Here is a 17541-nt window from a genome sequence, read left to right as displayed (position 1 = left end):
GCCACTGTACAATCTTCCCCATTATTTTCTATGGATCCAACCACATTTCTCCCCATCTTTTGTGTGTATACGGCCCCTGACTGTACCTATCTTCTGTGTCTACCTGTCTGTACCTGACACCTGCAGTTCTCCCTTTATCCCAGTCACAGTCATCTCCCAGTACTGTCCTCACCTACCCTTCTGTTTTAGAAATTTCAAAAGGATCTCTCTCTTCTTCTTCTTTCGGCTGCTCCCATTAGGGGTCACCACAGCAGATCAACTGTTTCCATTTCTTCCTGTCCTCTGCATCTTGCTCTGTCACACCAACCACCTGCATGTCCTCTCTCACCACATCCATAAACCTTATCTTAGGCCTCCCTCTTTTCCTGTTACCTGGCAGCTTCATCCTTAGCATCTTTTTCCCAATATACTCTGCACCCCTCCTCAGCACATGTCCAAACCAATGTAATCTTGCCTCTCTGGCTTTGTCTCCAAACCTTCCAACCTGGGCTGATCCTCTAATATACTTATTTATAATCCTGTCCATCCTCGTCACACCCAGTGCAAATCTTAACATCTTCAACTCTGCTACGTCAAGCTCTGACTCCTGACCTTTTGTCAATGTCACTGTCTCCAACCCATATAGCATAGCTGGTCTCACTACCCTCTTGTAGACCTTCCCTTTCACTCTTACTGGTACTCGTCTGTCACAAATCACTCCTGACACTCTTCTCCACCCACTCCATCCTGCCTGTACTCTCTTCTTCACCTCTCTTCCACACTCACCATTACTCTGAACTGTTGATCCCAAGTACTTAAACTCATCCACCTTCCCCACCTCTACTCCCTGCATCCTTGCCGTTTCTCTATCCTCCCTCTCATTCACACACATATATTCTGTCTTAGCCCTGCTGACCTTCATTCCTCTTTTCTCTAGAGCATATCTCCATCTCTCCAGGGTCTCCGCCACCTGTTCCCTACTCTCATTACAGATCACAATGTCTTCTGCAAAGGATCTCTCTCTATTCACCCAAACATACCCTTCATTCTCTACTCCACTATTCATTCCTTCTGTTGGCATTCTTTGTTTACTTCTGCTTGCTGTTCTCTCTTTTCTTACCTACCCCATCTTCTACCATTTATACGATGAACAGGACTGTCACTCTGTTGTTGACACTCACTTTTTTCTAACTCTCTGCTGCTGCACTTGTCTGTACTGCCCTTCTTTTGGCAGCCAGTTGCTAGCTGCATTGCATGTGGAGGCACATCTGCTGTACCTTACCTTTGATGGCCTTCACATTGCACATGTGTGCTGCTCCTACCATAAAGTAGCATAACGCTATCCTTTCAGTTTCATCTATACCTTTCTTTTCTTATATGGTCTTTTGCTTGGCATGCAGGTGCTATCTCCTGCCTGTTATATCTCTAATTAGCTATCAGATACTTTGTGCAGTGACCCCCTTGGATATTAACATTGCACAAATATGTGGTACTTACATAAGAATCTCAGCCAAAATGGAAAATTAAAAATAAAGCCTACATTTATAATCATGATACTGTACTTTGTGTTCATAGCTAGAATTTTCAGAAATAAAAAAGTACAGTTTTGTACCTACCATAAATGTAGATGTCCGATAGATATGCAACTGCAGTCCTGACATATGGGTTGTCCTGCCTCAGGCAGCCCTTCGGTCGGCCAGATTCCAAAGTCTGGGTCCGGCGTTGGCCGATGTTGCCTCCTCCCTGACGTCAGAGCGGCTGGAGTATAAAGGCATCAGCCGACGCCATCTTCTTCAGTGTTTCTTGCCCCAGATGCCAGGTGCCCTCCAAGGAAGGCTAAATTTTGTGAATGGATAAACAGATAAAACCAGACATGCACAACAGTAATAAACAGATACACCTTAATATATAACCCCAGCTGATAGGTAAGGGGAGAAAGGACCCAAAAGGGGAAAAACAGAGGGGTAGGAGGGAGGGAAAACCTGACTGCAGTTGCATATCTATCGGACATCTACATTTATGGTAGGTACAAAACTGTACTATGTCCTTCAAGAATGCAACTGCAGTCCTGACATATGGGTTGAATACCATAGCCAAGCTGGGGGTGGTAGGACTAAACAAGAGAAGGTGTAGCTAGAAGGCCCTGCAGGACTGCCGAAGCAAAGCCTGCTCGGGATCTGGAGTATAATGGCAGGTTGTAGTGTTTGCTAAATGTATGCATGGAGTTCCATGTAGCAGCCTCTAGAATATCTTTTGTAGCCACTCCTCTTAGAAAGGCTGTGGATGTGGCCATAGCTCTGGTGAAGTGTGGTCTAATATTAGCTGGCACACTTTTTCCATGAAAAGAATAACAGAATCTGATGCAGTGTCCAATCCATTTTGAGATAGTTTGTTTGGTGACTGCTTTTCCTTGCACTCCAGCAGCATAGGCTACAAACAGTTGGTCAGACTTCCTGGTGGACTTTGTTCTGTCCAAGTAGTAGCATAGTTGTCTGTGAATGTCTAAAGTATGCAGCAGCTTTTCCCCTTTATTTTGAGGGTTAGGAAAGAAAGTTGGCAGGTGAATTGCCTGGTTTAGAGATACTCTGGATATCACCTTAGGCATGAATGAAGGATTGGTCCTAAGGGAAACTCTGTCCTGATGAAAGATGAGAAAAGGAGGAACTGCCATGAGGGCCTGTATCTCCGAGACTCTTCTTGCTGAGGTGACTGCCAACAGGAAAACCGTTTTCCAAGAGAGAAATTGCATTTCTGAAGATGCTGCTGGTTTTTCCAAGACGTAATTGAGGTCCCATGCAGGAATTGGTAGCTTCCTTGGAGGTTTGATATTCTTTATGCCTCTTAGGAACTGTCTTAGCAAGGGATGCGAAAACACAGGTGGATCACAGTTGTAATGTGCTGAGATAGCTGAAGCGTGGATTTTGATGGAAGAGTATGAGAGGCCACTGTGAAACATTTCTGCCAAGTATTCTAATATCTGAGGTATGTTCATCCGTGATGGATCCTGGCCCTTGTTGACATTCCAGATGGTGAATCTCTTCCATTTGGCCGAATAGGTTTTTCTGGTGGAAGGTCTGTGTGCCTCCAGCAAAATTTCCTGACCTTTTTCGGAGAGGGAGTCATGGGTCTGAGTCATGGAACTCTCCAAGCTGTCAGCTTTAAGGTTTGCAGGTTCTGATGAACAGTCTTGTAACTGTGTTGAGTCAGGAGTAGAGGCCATTGAGGCAAGGGCCACGGTTTGGTGTGAGTTTTGCTCAGTAGTAGTGGATACCAGTGTTGCCTTGGCCAGTCTGGAGCTATCAAGATTCCTCTTGGTTGTTCTGCCTTGATCTTCAGTAACACCTTGGTGATCAAAGGTAGAGGAGGGAATGCATAAATTGTTAGAGCATTCCAGCTGAAGGAAAGAGCATCCGTTTTCCAAGCTAGAGGATGGTGTATCCTTGTGCAGAACCTTTCCAGGTGATGATTGAGATGAGATGCAAAGAGGTCTATGTCTGGTCTTCCCCATGCAGATGCTATTTGTGAGAAAATGTGTGGGTGTAGCATCCATTCGTGTGGATCCAAGAAATTTCTGCTCAACCTGTCTGCCAGAACATTGTCCTTGCCCGGAACAAACTGGGATTGCAAGTAGATGTTCAGTTTCAGGGACTTTTCCCAAAGAATCATTGTTAGTCTGCAGAGGGGGTAGGAATGAATGCCCCCTTGTTTGTTTATGTACCACATGACAGTGGTGTTGTCTGTCCTTATTAGCAGATGACCTTGCTGAAGAGATTTTCCAAAGGCTTCTATTGCATGTATCACTGCCAACATCTCTTTTTGATTTATGTGCTGATGCATCTCCATGGGAGTCCATTGCCCTTTAATGCATCTGCCATCCATGTGCGCCCCCCATCCATGGTCTGAGGTGTCTGTTGTAATAGTTTGACTTGTTGGAGGTTTGTTGAAAAGCATGCCCTCGTTCAAGTGACTTGCTTGAGCCCACCACAAAAATTCCCTTTGCAGGCATGGTATAAGCAGTATTATGACTTCCAGGCTGTGGCTGTGTTGCGACCACAAGCTTTTTAGGTACCAGTGCAGCTTTCTCATGTGTAGTCTTGCCAGAGGGATTAGAAGAATGCAAGATGCCATGAACCCCAGGGCCTGCAGGGTCTTCCTTGCGGTTAGGTGGGATAATTTTGCTAGGCCTTTGAAGTAAGCTGTTAAATGCTCTTGTTTCTCCTCTGTGAGGAAAGCCATTTGTAGCTGTGTGTCCAGTTTTGCTCCTAGAAAAATAATCTCTTGGGATGGCAGTAAGCTTGATTTTTGAATGTTGACTGTGTATCCCAAAGCCTGCAGCAATTGAATGACATAATCCAAGTGTTTTATCAAGGTCTGTTTGCTGTCTGCTTGTATTAGGCAGTCGTCCAGGTAAGGGTATATTTGAATCCCCCAGAGTCTGCAATGTGCCACTACTGATGCCAGGCATTTCGTGAATACTCTGGGTGCAGTAGATAAGCCAAACGGCAATGCTGAGAATTGATAGTGCTCTGTTCCTGCAAGAAATCTGAGGTATCTTCTGCAACTGTGTCTGATAGGGACATGCAGGTATGCCTCCTTGAGGTCCAGAGTAACCAGCCAAGACCCCTTGCCCAGCATGGGAAGAAGTTGCTGTAACATCAGCATCTTGAATTTTGGCACCATGAGAAAAGTATTTAGAACGGACAAGTCCAATATAGGCCTCCATTGTTTTCTTTTCTTGGAACAAGGAACAGTCTTGAATAAAATCCCTGGCCTTGTTCCTGAGGAGGAACCTTCTCTATTGCTTTTATTTGTAACAGCTTTGAGACTTCTATGAGTGCCTCTGCCCTTTGATTTTGTGGCAGGTTTGGCATGCCTTGTCCTGTTGGTAAGGTATGGAAGTGGAACCTGTAACCTCTGTCTATTATGTCCAGAATCCAATTGTCCTTTGTTATAATGTGCCAGTTTTTTGAGAATAGAGATAATTTTCTGCCTAGAGGTGCTTCTCTTTGAGCCTTGGTAGGCGGAGTGAAAGGTAAGTCATTGTGATTGTCCCTGTGGTGCAGGTGAACTACCTGTGCCACTTCTCTGATTTTGTGGTTGCCATTGGCGTCCCCTGTAGGAGTCTCGGTATTGCCCTCTGCCTCGTGCACGCCTGTTCTTTCCCCTTTGAAACTTGTCAGAGTCTGGAAAGGACCAATTCTTTGAAGGACAATTCCTGCTGAACCTTGGTGGCTGAACCTGGAGGAAATCCTTTACTGCCTGTACTGATTTTGCCTTCTCCTCAATAGATTTCAACACATCCTGAGCATTAGCACCAAAAAGCTTCTGTTTATCCAGAGGTGCGTCCAGGAGCTTTACTTTAACATGATCTGGCAGTGGCTGTTCTTTCAACCAAGCATGTCTACGGATAACAGCCCCTGTCATAGCTGCCCTACATGAAGCCTCCAATGCATCATAACCACATTGTAGAAAATGATTATTAACCTGCTGAGTGTTATGCACCAAATCCTGCAATGCCTTTCTATCTATAGGCTCAGGAGAGGCTATCTTTTTCTGCAAATCATCCAGTAAATAATCCTGGTACTGAAACATATGAAAAAGGCAGTTAAGTGACCTCATGGCAAGGGTGGAAGAGGTATAAACTTTTTTACCCCATCTCTCCAAGGACCTTGCTTCCCTGTCAGCTGGCAGTGGATTCTTGGCTGAGGAGGTAGCCACTCCTTTGGGGCCCTGTGAAATAGTTTCTAGATCCACAGAGTGGGCCTCAAAGAGATGCTTGTGAGTGTCAGGGACCCTATAATATTGGTCTGGCTTGACAGGAGCAGGAGGGAGAGAATCAGGGGAAGCACTGGAGTCAGAGAAAACATCATCCAGGACATCCAAAACTGGAGGGATAGCTAAAGGTCTGTGCTGGGGTAACTTAAGGAAGGTACGTAGTCTTTTCCTAGAATCAGAAAATTCCTGACCCTGCCACTTAAAATGTTTCCTCATGGAGTGGAGGACTTCACCAAAAGAAAAATCCTCTGGAGGAGAGGCAGAGGGAATAGATTCCTCAGCATCAGAGTCCTCATAGGCCTGGAAGGATTCTTCTTGGGTATCTGCATGCTCTGAATCCCCAGAGGCTTCATCTGAAGAGAGGTTGTCAGCCTGCTCAGTTCTAGGCCTTTTTTCTGCAGGCGGCTGAGAACCTCTGTCTGGGTGAGGCTGAGACCCCCTGATAAGAGAGATTAGATCTGCAGCCAGAGACTTGATTTGTTTGTCAGAAGAAGGGGCCTGAGAAGTAGGTTTAGGATGGGCCTTGGCCTGGCTGGTGGCCTTAGCACGTGCAAAGGCCTTGATTGACATGGATACAGGAGGCCTAGCTGCCCCACGTGCAGGGGTAACTTTGTCCACTGGAATGGTGTCGGGTAGATCCAGAACTTCGGTTTCCGGAGGAAAATCAACAACCGGCACCGGTGTAGTCTCTGAGACCAAGGGATGAGTTAACGCGGTGTCGTCGGCCTGGAGCGGTTGAATTACCGCTTCCAAAGGGACCGAAGCACTCGCGGAGGGCTTAGGCGTTATATCTGTGGAAGACGCGGGCCGAGGATGTCGGTCCCAGTCCTTTCGTTTTTTGGTAGTTTGTGCTGTCGGTTGTTCCGACGGCATGTTGTAAGCATAGGATTCACCAAAAAAGTCTTCGGCAAACTCTGCCCGGCGCCTGAGAGTGCGTTTATTAAAGCAAGCACAGGCAGCACAGTCCGAGACGTCGTGGTCTGGGCCCAGGCAAGGGAGGCAGTAACAATGGAAGTCCTTATGAGGTATTTGTTTACCACAAGACAAACAATTATTAACTTTCTCAATTTGTTCTGACATCGGCTGAGGCAAGAAAAAATGTTCCCCAATGGGGTACTTAGCTTTAAGATGACTTCGGTAACTGAAACACAGGAGCTGACCAACCAGCACTTGCGAACTGCTTCTGCTTCGGGCACCGCGCGGCAAGAAAGACTGAAGAAGATGGCGTCAGCTGATGCCTTTATACTCCAGCCGCTCTGACGTCAGGGAGGAGGCGACATCGGCCGACGCCGGACCCAGACTTTGGAATCTGGCCGACTGAAGGGCTGCCTGAGGCAGGACAACCCATATGTCAGGACTGCAATTGCATTCTTGAAGGACATCTGTTTTTTAACAATGTGTGATGATATTCAATTTATTTATAGTGTCTGTAATAAAATCAATATTTGCCTATTTTTCACTGTGGTAGTACATAATACCTAAAGAAAGTTCTAATTGCTGCACTAACTCTAGAAGCATACAACATAGATTAATATGCATCTTACATCATAGAAGACTGTAAGTCCTATGCCTCTGTAAACCTGGTTAACTGTAGTTTCTATTCCTTTATTTTATTCATTTCCATGCAACCAGTAGATTGCAAACACAGTGTCCAGATACTGTAATGTCACAGAAATTACACGGATACACCAGTAAATTGCATTTTTTATTGATATAACTTTAGTTGCAAACATTATACACCACTTATAATCGATCCAGTCATTGTCGGTCAAACATTACATATCTCATTCAAATCCTGCTTTGCTTTACACCTCGTTCCTTCTCTGCATGTACTGTTCCCACAATTCTCATTTTTTCTAAAGATCCCAATTCCAGTTATTTATCTCCTTTACTGCATTTACTACTTTTAGTGCATTTGGTTTAGACTTTGATTTCCATTTTCTAGCAACTGTTTTTTTGGCAGCCACCATAATTAGACTCAGCAAGGCCTTACCAGGAAATTCTGATTCTGTATCATAGCTCAAAAAAATCAGGTCTATATCACCACATCAAATGATGATAAATTCGAATGCCCTTTGTTCGAACCTAAAAGTCCGAAAACTCTAAACAGTGAACTCACGGAACAGCGATTCTTTTCCCAGGGGAAAAAAAAAATCGCTGCTCCGTGGGAAAAAAAGTCACAATTTTAAAACAAACTGAAACAGGGGGGGCTTCACCCCCACACTCCCAACATAGGGTGCTGTGCCACCACACCCCCTACTTAAATATACCAAAGCCGAGATCGCACTACAGTGAAGGAAATAGCAAAGCCAAGGCCCACCAATTTTTTTCCCTGGGAAGAAAATCAATGTTCCGTAACTTTGCATTTTAGGGCTTTCGGATTTTTCAGTTCGAACAAAGGGCGTTTGAACTTATCACCATTCGATGTGGTGATATAGACCCAAAAAGTAATTTCCATAAGTACACCAATTTGATCACCCACTCCGACAGAATAGTCGGCACATAAGGTTTAAAGTCTGCCAACTCATTACACTCCCAGAAAATATGTTCCCAGTTACCTATTTCTTCCCCACCACACCTCCAACATTTGCTGTTTACCTGAGGAAAAATTATTTGGTGTCTACTTGGGGTATAAAAATACCTACATAAACACTTAACAAGCAAAGATCCTAAATCTTCTAGACTTTGTTGCAGATTTGGGAGACATACATATATATATCACCCCATTGTTTCTTTGTGAATTGCTTATCTAATCTCTTTCCAATCCCTTGTAACCTCTTCTAATAAATTACTTTATGTTAATGATTGTTTCATTTCATACAATAATAACATCCTTATACAGGATAATGGATACTGTGGACGTTATTGAAAGATCAGCTCAAGCAGCCCATTTTAACCACCAAAGTCTTCCTATCTATAAGAATACACTTATGTTCTGTACAACATCACTTACACATCCTTTTACAGTGTGAGTGGAAATCACATATAATTTACCCTACATTTTTTGCTGGCAGCTAATCAACCCTAATTTACTTATATTCTTTACCACAGACAAAATTGCTTATATACAGGTAAAGACATGAAGTACAGCAGGTAACGCTGCTGCATCACTAGTGCTGTTGTAAAGATGGAACCACACATTTCACTGTATGCAGCTTTAGCTTGTTTATCGAGATAAAGTCCTAGTATCAAATTTACATTTCTAACCCTACACTGCGTCATACATACCTCAATACCTATTAGATTTAGGTTAAACTCAAAGGCAATACATTCAGCCACTTTCTGATATCCACTTTATCCTACTCAGTATTGGGGAGAGACAGAGCTTATTCCTACAAGCAGTGGGATATGTAGAGAAAGTCTACTTAATATGGGACATTTTTAAACTCCCACCAGTATTGGGTGATATGGCTGAGCTTTGCAGTGGTCTCCTTTTACCATAAGCACGGTAAGAATCTATGAACCAATGTTCTAGATGGCATATCAGTCTACTGCATAACAAACACACACAAACATATACATACACTTATAGAAATATATTAATTTCATCTCTCAGCATGTTTTTGGGGTTTGAGAGGAAAGCAAACTCCTGAAAAATCTAAGGGGCCTCAATGAGGACATTCAAACTCCATACAGAAAGCACCCCAGCTGGGAACCAAACAATGTCTCTCCAGAAGACAGCGCAAATGACTTAACCAGGTGCTATTAGGCAGTACCGCTAACCACAACACCAATCTGCAATCTCATAAAGTCAATTAAATATCCTATTTTTGGGTAACAACATAAGAAACAACCGAGGTATATGGAATAAGCACTTCATAAATAAAAATATTCAAAGTTTCACATAAAAGAAGTATACCTGGAGATGTAGAAGAGCACATTCAGAGCTATGAAAGATAAATGTATCTCCCTAGTGTTGTCAAAAATCTAGCCGCATCTGTCAAACAGTAAGTGATTTTGGCTATGTTGTTGCAAAACTGAACATTTTGTAGTGTGATTTCATTTGTTCACAATACAGAAACAGTAAAGGACAGTGCACAAGGCTATTACCTCAGGAGCAGTGGTGCCTTCATCACATTACAATCTTCAGCATCTCTCACTACACATATATTCATAAGACTTGCTAACAGCAAACATTATGTACCTGCAATGTCACAGAGCTCAGCATCTGTAGCATTAGCAAGTGCCTCTTCTAGCTCTGGCTCCAGAGTCACAGCCTCTAATACAGGATCAACTGGCTTCTGTTTGGGAACCCACGCTTTTCCTGAAAAGAGAGAAATACAACTGGTTAAATATTACTGGGTGTTGAGTGCCAAAAATGAAAATATATATTCATGTACATTCAACCTATGATAATCTTCACCATTTACTTGATACTCTTGGGCATTATTGAACAGTATACTTAAGAGCCAATGGGAGACAAACTGTTAAACAGAGCTGGCACTTGGACAGGTTGTATGCATAGGATTTAGTACAGGGATACATCACACATGGTACTTGCCAACCAAATATGAACACAACTGCTAATATCCCTTTTGTGCAAAGGCACTGCAAAACATACCTCTCAACCTCTTAGCACAAGAAATCTTAACAAAGCCAAATATAATGGGGGGACAAAGGCCCAAAATTAGGGACAGATTTTATATACAGCTCTTTTGAACTTAGGGAATTGCTAGAATAATACATATTGCATTAGCATGCATTTTTCTGAAGAATATGGAATGTGAAACTCAAATCTCTATCATTATTTAGTGACTTCAGTTGTGTTCAGTAATTTGCCAGAAAACTAAATTTAATGACTAACAGACCAAAATAAGATGCAAAAATCAACACATTCTGAGAAATTCTCATCAGTTAAGTGGTATGATGCAATATGAGGTCAGAAATTACCTTTATATGTTTTTTTCCTTTAAATATTCCTAACAAAAAGACCAGCATAGCTCCTGACTCAGTTTCATAAAATAAGACCAGCACAGCTCCTGTTTCACTTTCAGCTCTCTTGCCAATATGTGCATATCACTTACAGTATTACTTACCCAACAACTGCATTAATATGTTTGTTTATTTTGTACTTAAGTGCATGAGCTCTGTGAGGGATCACTGTCAATTTCTAGAGGCAGCAGAGATTAAAAATCATAGTAGCACAACAGCATTCACAGTAAAGTCAGAACAAGTTCTATTAATATATACATATAATTAAATATTTTCCCATTAAAATATTTATTTATAGTAGTCAAACTGGGCAGTTAGAATAAAATGCACAGTCAGCAAACAAATATTTTTTCTAAATCATTTTGCCCTCAGTGTCTGCTGATCATTAAGCCATTTCCTTTTAATCTATCACCCTTTCATTCCCTGTATGCATCTCGAGCTGCATCCTCCTCCTCATTCCAGGGGGGACCCACCCCCAAGTGAAAACTTGTCTTGTGAATAACATATCTGTATGTGGTCAGTACTGGGGCACAAGTTGAGTGGTAGAAGAACTAATAACCAGATGGATGAATGGATGCTATTCTTCCTATGGCTTACTTCTCCACAGTGGCCTCATTTATAGATGTCCCAAAGGACAGTCCCATGATGTGTAGGCACCTCCATGCATGAGATGATTGGTGGCTGTTTTGCAAAAGAAATTTGTCACCTCACACAATGTCAGCCTACACTGCTGCCTGCTGTTCCACCCATCTCAGTTAGGTGTCAAGCATGGGCAATTTAGTATTGGCCATTCACTTCCAGCCTCTTCAGCCAGCTCTGCCTGTGCACAGTTTGGTAAATGACCTAAGGCCTTAAAAGTAACCATCAGAGTTCCATCCCTCTGCTTCAAAGAACTGGCTCCAATAAAGAAATATTTGATCTCAGAAAATATCTGATTTGCTTCCTTTAAACTTATCTCTCTTCTCTCTCTGTAGGCTTCTCTTGAGTTTGCATATGGTAAAATGTTACCCAAGTCTATCCCACAGCTGCACCCTTTGTTTATTTATCTGAAAACACATAAGTTAGCGGTAGATTTAATACTATGTTAACCAGTGGCAGAGTCTGTTGAAGTCAGGTTGGGAGGGGGGGGGCTGCAGAAAGCAACTAAATGGCTGGGGCTAAGTGGAATAGAGTGGGGCTCTATTACAACAGGTCAATGACCATTACTTGTGATCAAACAACAGATGGGGTCAATCAATTTCATCCACAGACAGCCTTACTACCCACTTATTAAAACCTTTACTATATACACCTCAGACATCTAACTACAATCAACAAAGCCACCCTTGGGTGCAATGGAGCCCCATGCAAAGGACCTCATATGCACCTAATTGCACACTGTTTCTCCCTGCACCTCACCATGTATTCTCTCCCGGATTATTTATTTTCTGTTTTCTCATAGTTTGTCTTACTCTGGCTATATTCCATGGGCTCCACTATGGGAGGTTTAAGGTATTACATGGTGAAAACTCTACCTTAGCTGGGCTCTTTCTTGGAGTTTTTACTGAATGGGTTAGTCTGTGTGACCCTTTTCCCCTGTGGTTTAAATTTTATTTGGGATATTTTGCAAGGGCCTTAACATTTGTGGACATCAGGCTTGGTCTTAAATTCTGCGTTTCCAAAGTATAGCCACTTAATGCTGTACTGATGACCTCGGAAGAAGAGAGAAACATGGTATGTCTACAGCTAATGGGGTTGGCTTTACTGGCCTGAATGTCCCAGTAAAGACTTAAAAAGTAAAACTGAAAAAACATGGACATTTAAAAATCATGTAGCTGAAATACTGACATATCCTTAAGAGGTCACTTACACATATCCCATGGACCTCCACTTATGGCAAGGACCTTAACATTTATGGACATCTAGTTCAGCCTTAAGCTATGTTTCCAGGGTATAGCCAAAAATCCACTTATGTTGCATGGATGAGCTCAGAAAGTGGGAGAAATATGGCAGGTCTACAGCTATTAGGTTTGGCTTTATTGGCCTTAATGCACCATTAAAGACTTAAAAAGTAATAAGTGAAAAGCTAAAGCAGAAGCCACATAGATAAAACACTCTCATGTCCTTAAGTGGTCATTTGCATATATCCTATGGGCCTCCACTACAGGAAGTTTAAGGTGTTACACAGTAAAGACTATCTTTGCTGAGTCTTTCTTGGAGGTTTCACTGAATGGTTTGTTTCGGTGACCTTTTTATCCTTTGGATTTGGCTTTTTAACCTTCTTTTTTGTTACCTTACCCTATCTGGACACTGTAAAATGTGTGGAAGAAGTAAGTGGATCAAGCCATGGGCCTGGGGGCCACAGAAGTAATATAGGTTTAGAGCATGCAAGATGTATCTTAAAACCTTTTTTAAAAAACAACCTTTTGATCTAGTGATGGCCTGAACAAAATCAAGAATAAAGAAAGAAAATCAGTCTTATTTCTTCCTTCAGTAAAAATTAAGTTGCACCTAAAGCTTAATGCTTAAATCTAACAAAACTGTAGTAGTTCTCAATAAACTGAGATGACAAATGCTTTTAATGATAAAAAATCCCATCACAGTGCTCGCATTCATACCCCTCAAAAAATAGTTACCCTCTTTATATTCCTCTGGTGCTAGATATGGATGAAAGTAAAAGTACAAATGACCAGGGCATACATTATACATCTATAGGTCTGGGGATGGAAAACAGAGCACCTGGATGAAACCCACACATTGGAAGGAAGGGCATGAAGACTAAAACACAGAAGGAATCACAGCCAAACACTAGAGAGCTTTCCAAGATGGCAGCACACTGATCAACAGATTAACTTCAACTCTGTCAGGTGAGAACAAAAGCTAAGAAAAAGGATTGACATGGAAGCTGTTTTTTGAGTAAAATTTATTTACTTGCTAGTAAGTATACTGTCTGGATGCCATCAAATAAGAAATATGGAACACTTGAAATAAAATCAACCAGAAAAGGTGAAGAGAAAACACTGACTAGGAAGGATTCTGCAGCTGTTCAGCAAAAAGCAGTTCAAGCTTCAGCTCTGGTTCAAGAGATGGCTTCCAGTAATTTAGAAGAAAACTTAAATCAGACGTACTCAAATGTGATTAAAATAAATTAAACATTGAATGAATATATAAATTCAAACAACAAAAGGTTGGAAAAAATAGAAGAAGCTTTAAGTAGCTATTCAGATGATTTGATAAAATGGCAAACAGAGGAGAAATGAAAAAAAAGCTGTCTTGGTACGAAGCTATACAAGAAGGGCTTTTTCAAAACAAAATAGTAAAGTTAGAAGACAGAGCATGTAGAGAAAACCTGCAATTTTCTGTTGTACTAGAAAAACTGAAAGGAGCAGACTGCTTTAATTTCATGAAAGCTCAGAGAAGCAACTGAACTGGTATTCCACAACAGGATTTGTTAAATGAAAGGGCACATCAAGTGTATGCTCCAAACCTGGCCTTGAAAAAGCAGCTGAGACCTAAAATAGTAAAGATGCAATCATACCAGCAGAAAGAGATGATCCTGACAAAACTGTGGCAAAAGGGGCACAGTATTAAAAATTGGAGACAGCAGAGTAATAGTGGAAAATGAGTATTCACTGTACGCCAGGCAGAAGAAAAGCAAATGCATCCCAGCAATCAGTGAAAGTTGAGAAGCAGGTGTGCGAATCAAGATTCTTTATCCAGCTGTTTTCAGACTGTTTTTTCATGGAGGATCAAAACATTTTTAGCACCCTTATAAAAGTATAACTTAAGACACAGGCAAACATACATTTGTATAAAAAGAAAACAAACCATATTAACCATATTCCTAGTTACAAACATTATACTTCACGTATGTTTTTTTGTATTGCTATCATCAGTCCAACATCATATAAACTGCTCAATTTCTGTCTTCCCTTAAATATCACTCCTCCTCCAAAACATTGTTCTGCATGTATTATTCCCAAAATTTCCATTTTTTTTCTATGTAATTTGTTCCTACCCTTTTCTAAAGATCCCACCTCCAATTCTTTTATTTCTCTCGATACTTCAAATACAGCTGGTTTATACTTTGATTTCCATTTTCTAGTAATCGTTTTTGGCAGACACCAGAATTAAACTTAGCAAGGCCTTCCCATATCTAGGCATCTCAAACACTGTATCCCAGCTGAAAAAAAATCATCTCCTTGGTTATAACCATTTGGTCAATATTCAATGTATAGTCAATATATAGTCTGCCAACTATTTACACTCCAGAACATATGTTCCCTGTTACCTCTTTCTTTCCCATCACACCTCTAACATTTGCCATCTACCTGAGGAAAAATTATTTGGAGTCAGCTTGTGGCATAAAAAATACCTATGCAAAGCTTCCAAGCAAAAATCCTTAATCTTCTAGACTTTGTTGCATACTTGCAAATCATATATATGTCCTCTCAGTGTTACTTTGTGAATTGCTTATCCAATCATTCTTCCCAAACTTTTCTAACCTCCTCTGATTAATCCCTATAGTTATTGTGCAATATTTCTTTGCCCTGCTAATGATCCCTTTTCAACAGCAAGCAGCTTCTATGCTACATTCAACTAAAAACTCTACCAGGGCAGGTTGTTTACTTAGGATTCTCCTATCCCCTTCTCTTTGCCTATACCCTGATATCAGTCCCTGATAGGGAAGGTAGTCTCTAGCCTGCAATCCAAATATATTCTTTGCCTCTTCCCATTCTATTATCTTTCTCCTCTAGTTATTTGCTCCCAATATCTTGGTTATTGTGCTAGTTTTCTCCTATAAATTCCAGCCCCCTCTTGCCTATTCTCTGTACCCTTAATTGCAGTCATCCCTATTGGGAAAATCTCCTTTCTCCTTCTCATGTTGGCTTGGTTCTTAGAATACTTCCTGCATTTTCATGAATATAATATTCTGTATGACTTGTTATTCAATAAATGATCTCTATCCAAAATCATACTGTCTTCTTATTTCTTGAATTTTGCCCATGTTTCATCATCAGCATCATCCATTTCCACTTTGAATTATAGCTTTCTGCTTGCGTTATGTATATGAGCCTTAACTGTACTGCTCTAAAATATCCCTACAAATCAGTTAATCCTAAACCATCTCATTCTGAAGGACGGCTCAACTTATCCCACTTGACCCTTGCCCTCTTCCCTTTCCAGATAAATTCCTTCAACTCTTTAATATTTACTGTCCACAACTTTTCCTGCTGTTGATAAAAACATTCCTTACCTGTATATAAAACTAAAGGGTCTAAAAACATTTTCACTGCTTGAGTCTTGCTATCCATAAACACGAGCTTCCAGTTTCTCAGCTTTTGTATTATCTTTTGCTTAGTCTTTTCCTACATATCCTCAGCTACCACAACATAATATATTTTTTTATTCCATACCGCTAAATATTTCATTATATTGTGTCCCTATAAATATGGGCATTGCTGGACCAATTCATGTGTGGGTGCATAGTTTACAGGTATAGCCTTTGTTGTATCTTCATTAATGTTATATCCCCAAAAGACTTTGAAATTGTCTCAAGATGTTCCACAACACTAATATGTAATTTTCTGGTTTTATCAGGTACACAATAACATCATCTACAAATAAAGCCAACTTTTCTTGATTACCATACCAATTATAGCCTTGAATTTATGAGTCCTTGTTTTCTTTTCCAGTAAATCTAAATATAAAGCAAATAACACAGTAAAAAGAGAACACCCCTGTCTGGTTCCTCTGTTCAGACACAACTTGTTTTGCCTCTGATCTTTCAAATAGCCTTCTATTAACCTTATAATTCTATCAGGGAATGCAAATGCTTTCACTAATAAACTCCCAACTTAACACTGTTGAATACTTTCTCTACACCAAGACCCACAAATAAAGCCATATTTTCTTACATTTGGCTTCCCTCTGAATCATCACTGTTAATGTTGTCAAAGGTTTGCCTCCCCTCCACAAAACCACATTGATCAGTATCTATCACTTTTGGCAATGCCTTTGGTTTAAAACTGAAATGGGCCTATATGGACCTGAGTCTGATGGATCTTTGCTGTCTTAATGTATTACAGCTACCACAGCTTTCTTCCAGGATGTTGGTGCTTCCCCTCCTTTTAAAATGCTGCTAAACAAAACTGCCCAGATCTTTATCACTTTCTTCCCTCCTAGCTTCTAAACTTGCACAGGAATGCCATTTGTTCCATCTTTCCTGCAAATTGATTTTACATCACTGTTTTGTCTCATCTTCTCTCCTTTCTTAACTGTTAACTGTTTAGCCTCAGCTACCTCCAATCTTGGCATACTTAAGTCTTCCATAAATATTTCCATTTCTGCTCTTTCTTTATTTCCACATTTCCCTGCTTTATACAAATTTTCATAGAATTTCAGAAATATCTCAAATACCTCTACAGGAACTCTGGTTATTATACTTCTTATAGACTTCCTAAGTTTGGCAACAACCTCTTCTACTTTCTGTTGCCTAAACTGTTCTGCAAAAAGTTTTTGTTCTCTGGGGTTATTATCAAAACAGTAGCTTAATAGCAGTCTTTCTAAACTCATGGATATTATCCAAATGCTACCTTATTTTCTGTTTAGCACTCTGCAGGTATGACTCTTCTTGTTCTGTGAGATCCCCCTAACTTTGCAATATTTAGCCTTTATCAGGCCCTCTAAATCATTCTTGTTACTTCTTAACTATATCTCTTTTTCTTTTATTTCTACCTTATATTTAGACTTTGTTTTCATTTTATCTCACTCATTAGCTACTCGTCCTGAAGCAATTTCTATTTTCCCTAAGAACCTTTGAATAATTTCCACTACCCATTGCTTACTTTTTCAAGGGGTCGGTGGGAAATTTCC

At 40.9% G+C, this 17541-nt stretch overlaps 1 protein-coding gene across 3 annotated transcripts in view; it reads right to left on the bottom strand.

The window, feature by feature from the left end:
• Positions 1 to 17541, bottom strand: part of TMOD1 (tropomodulin 1) — a 971337-nt gene that overhangs the window by 249517 nt on the left and 704279 nt on the right. For all 3 annotated transcript variants that reach the window (XM_044060997.1, XM_044060995.1, XM_044060998.1), the window contains one exon: positions 9899 to 10018. In XM_044060997.1, coding sequence (XP_043916932.1) covers positions 9899 to 10018 — 120 coding nt within the window. The remainder of the gene's footprint in view (positions 1 to 9898; positions 10019 to 17541) is intronic.

This window comes from Protopterus annectens, chromosome 2.part0, assembly GCF_019279795.1.
Source record: "Protopterus annectens isolate FY-2018-M chromosome 2.part0, PAN1.0, whole genome shotgun sequence".
NCBI lineage: Eukaryota > Metazoa > Chordata > Ceratodontiformes > Protopteridae > Protopterus > Protopterus annectens.
The sequence above is the reverse complement of the archived record's forward strand: the minus strand, read 5'-3'. Positions and strand labels throughout refer to the sequence as shown.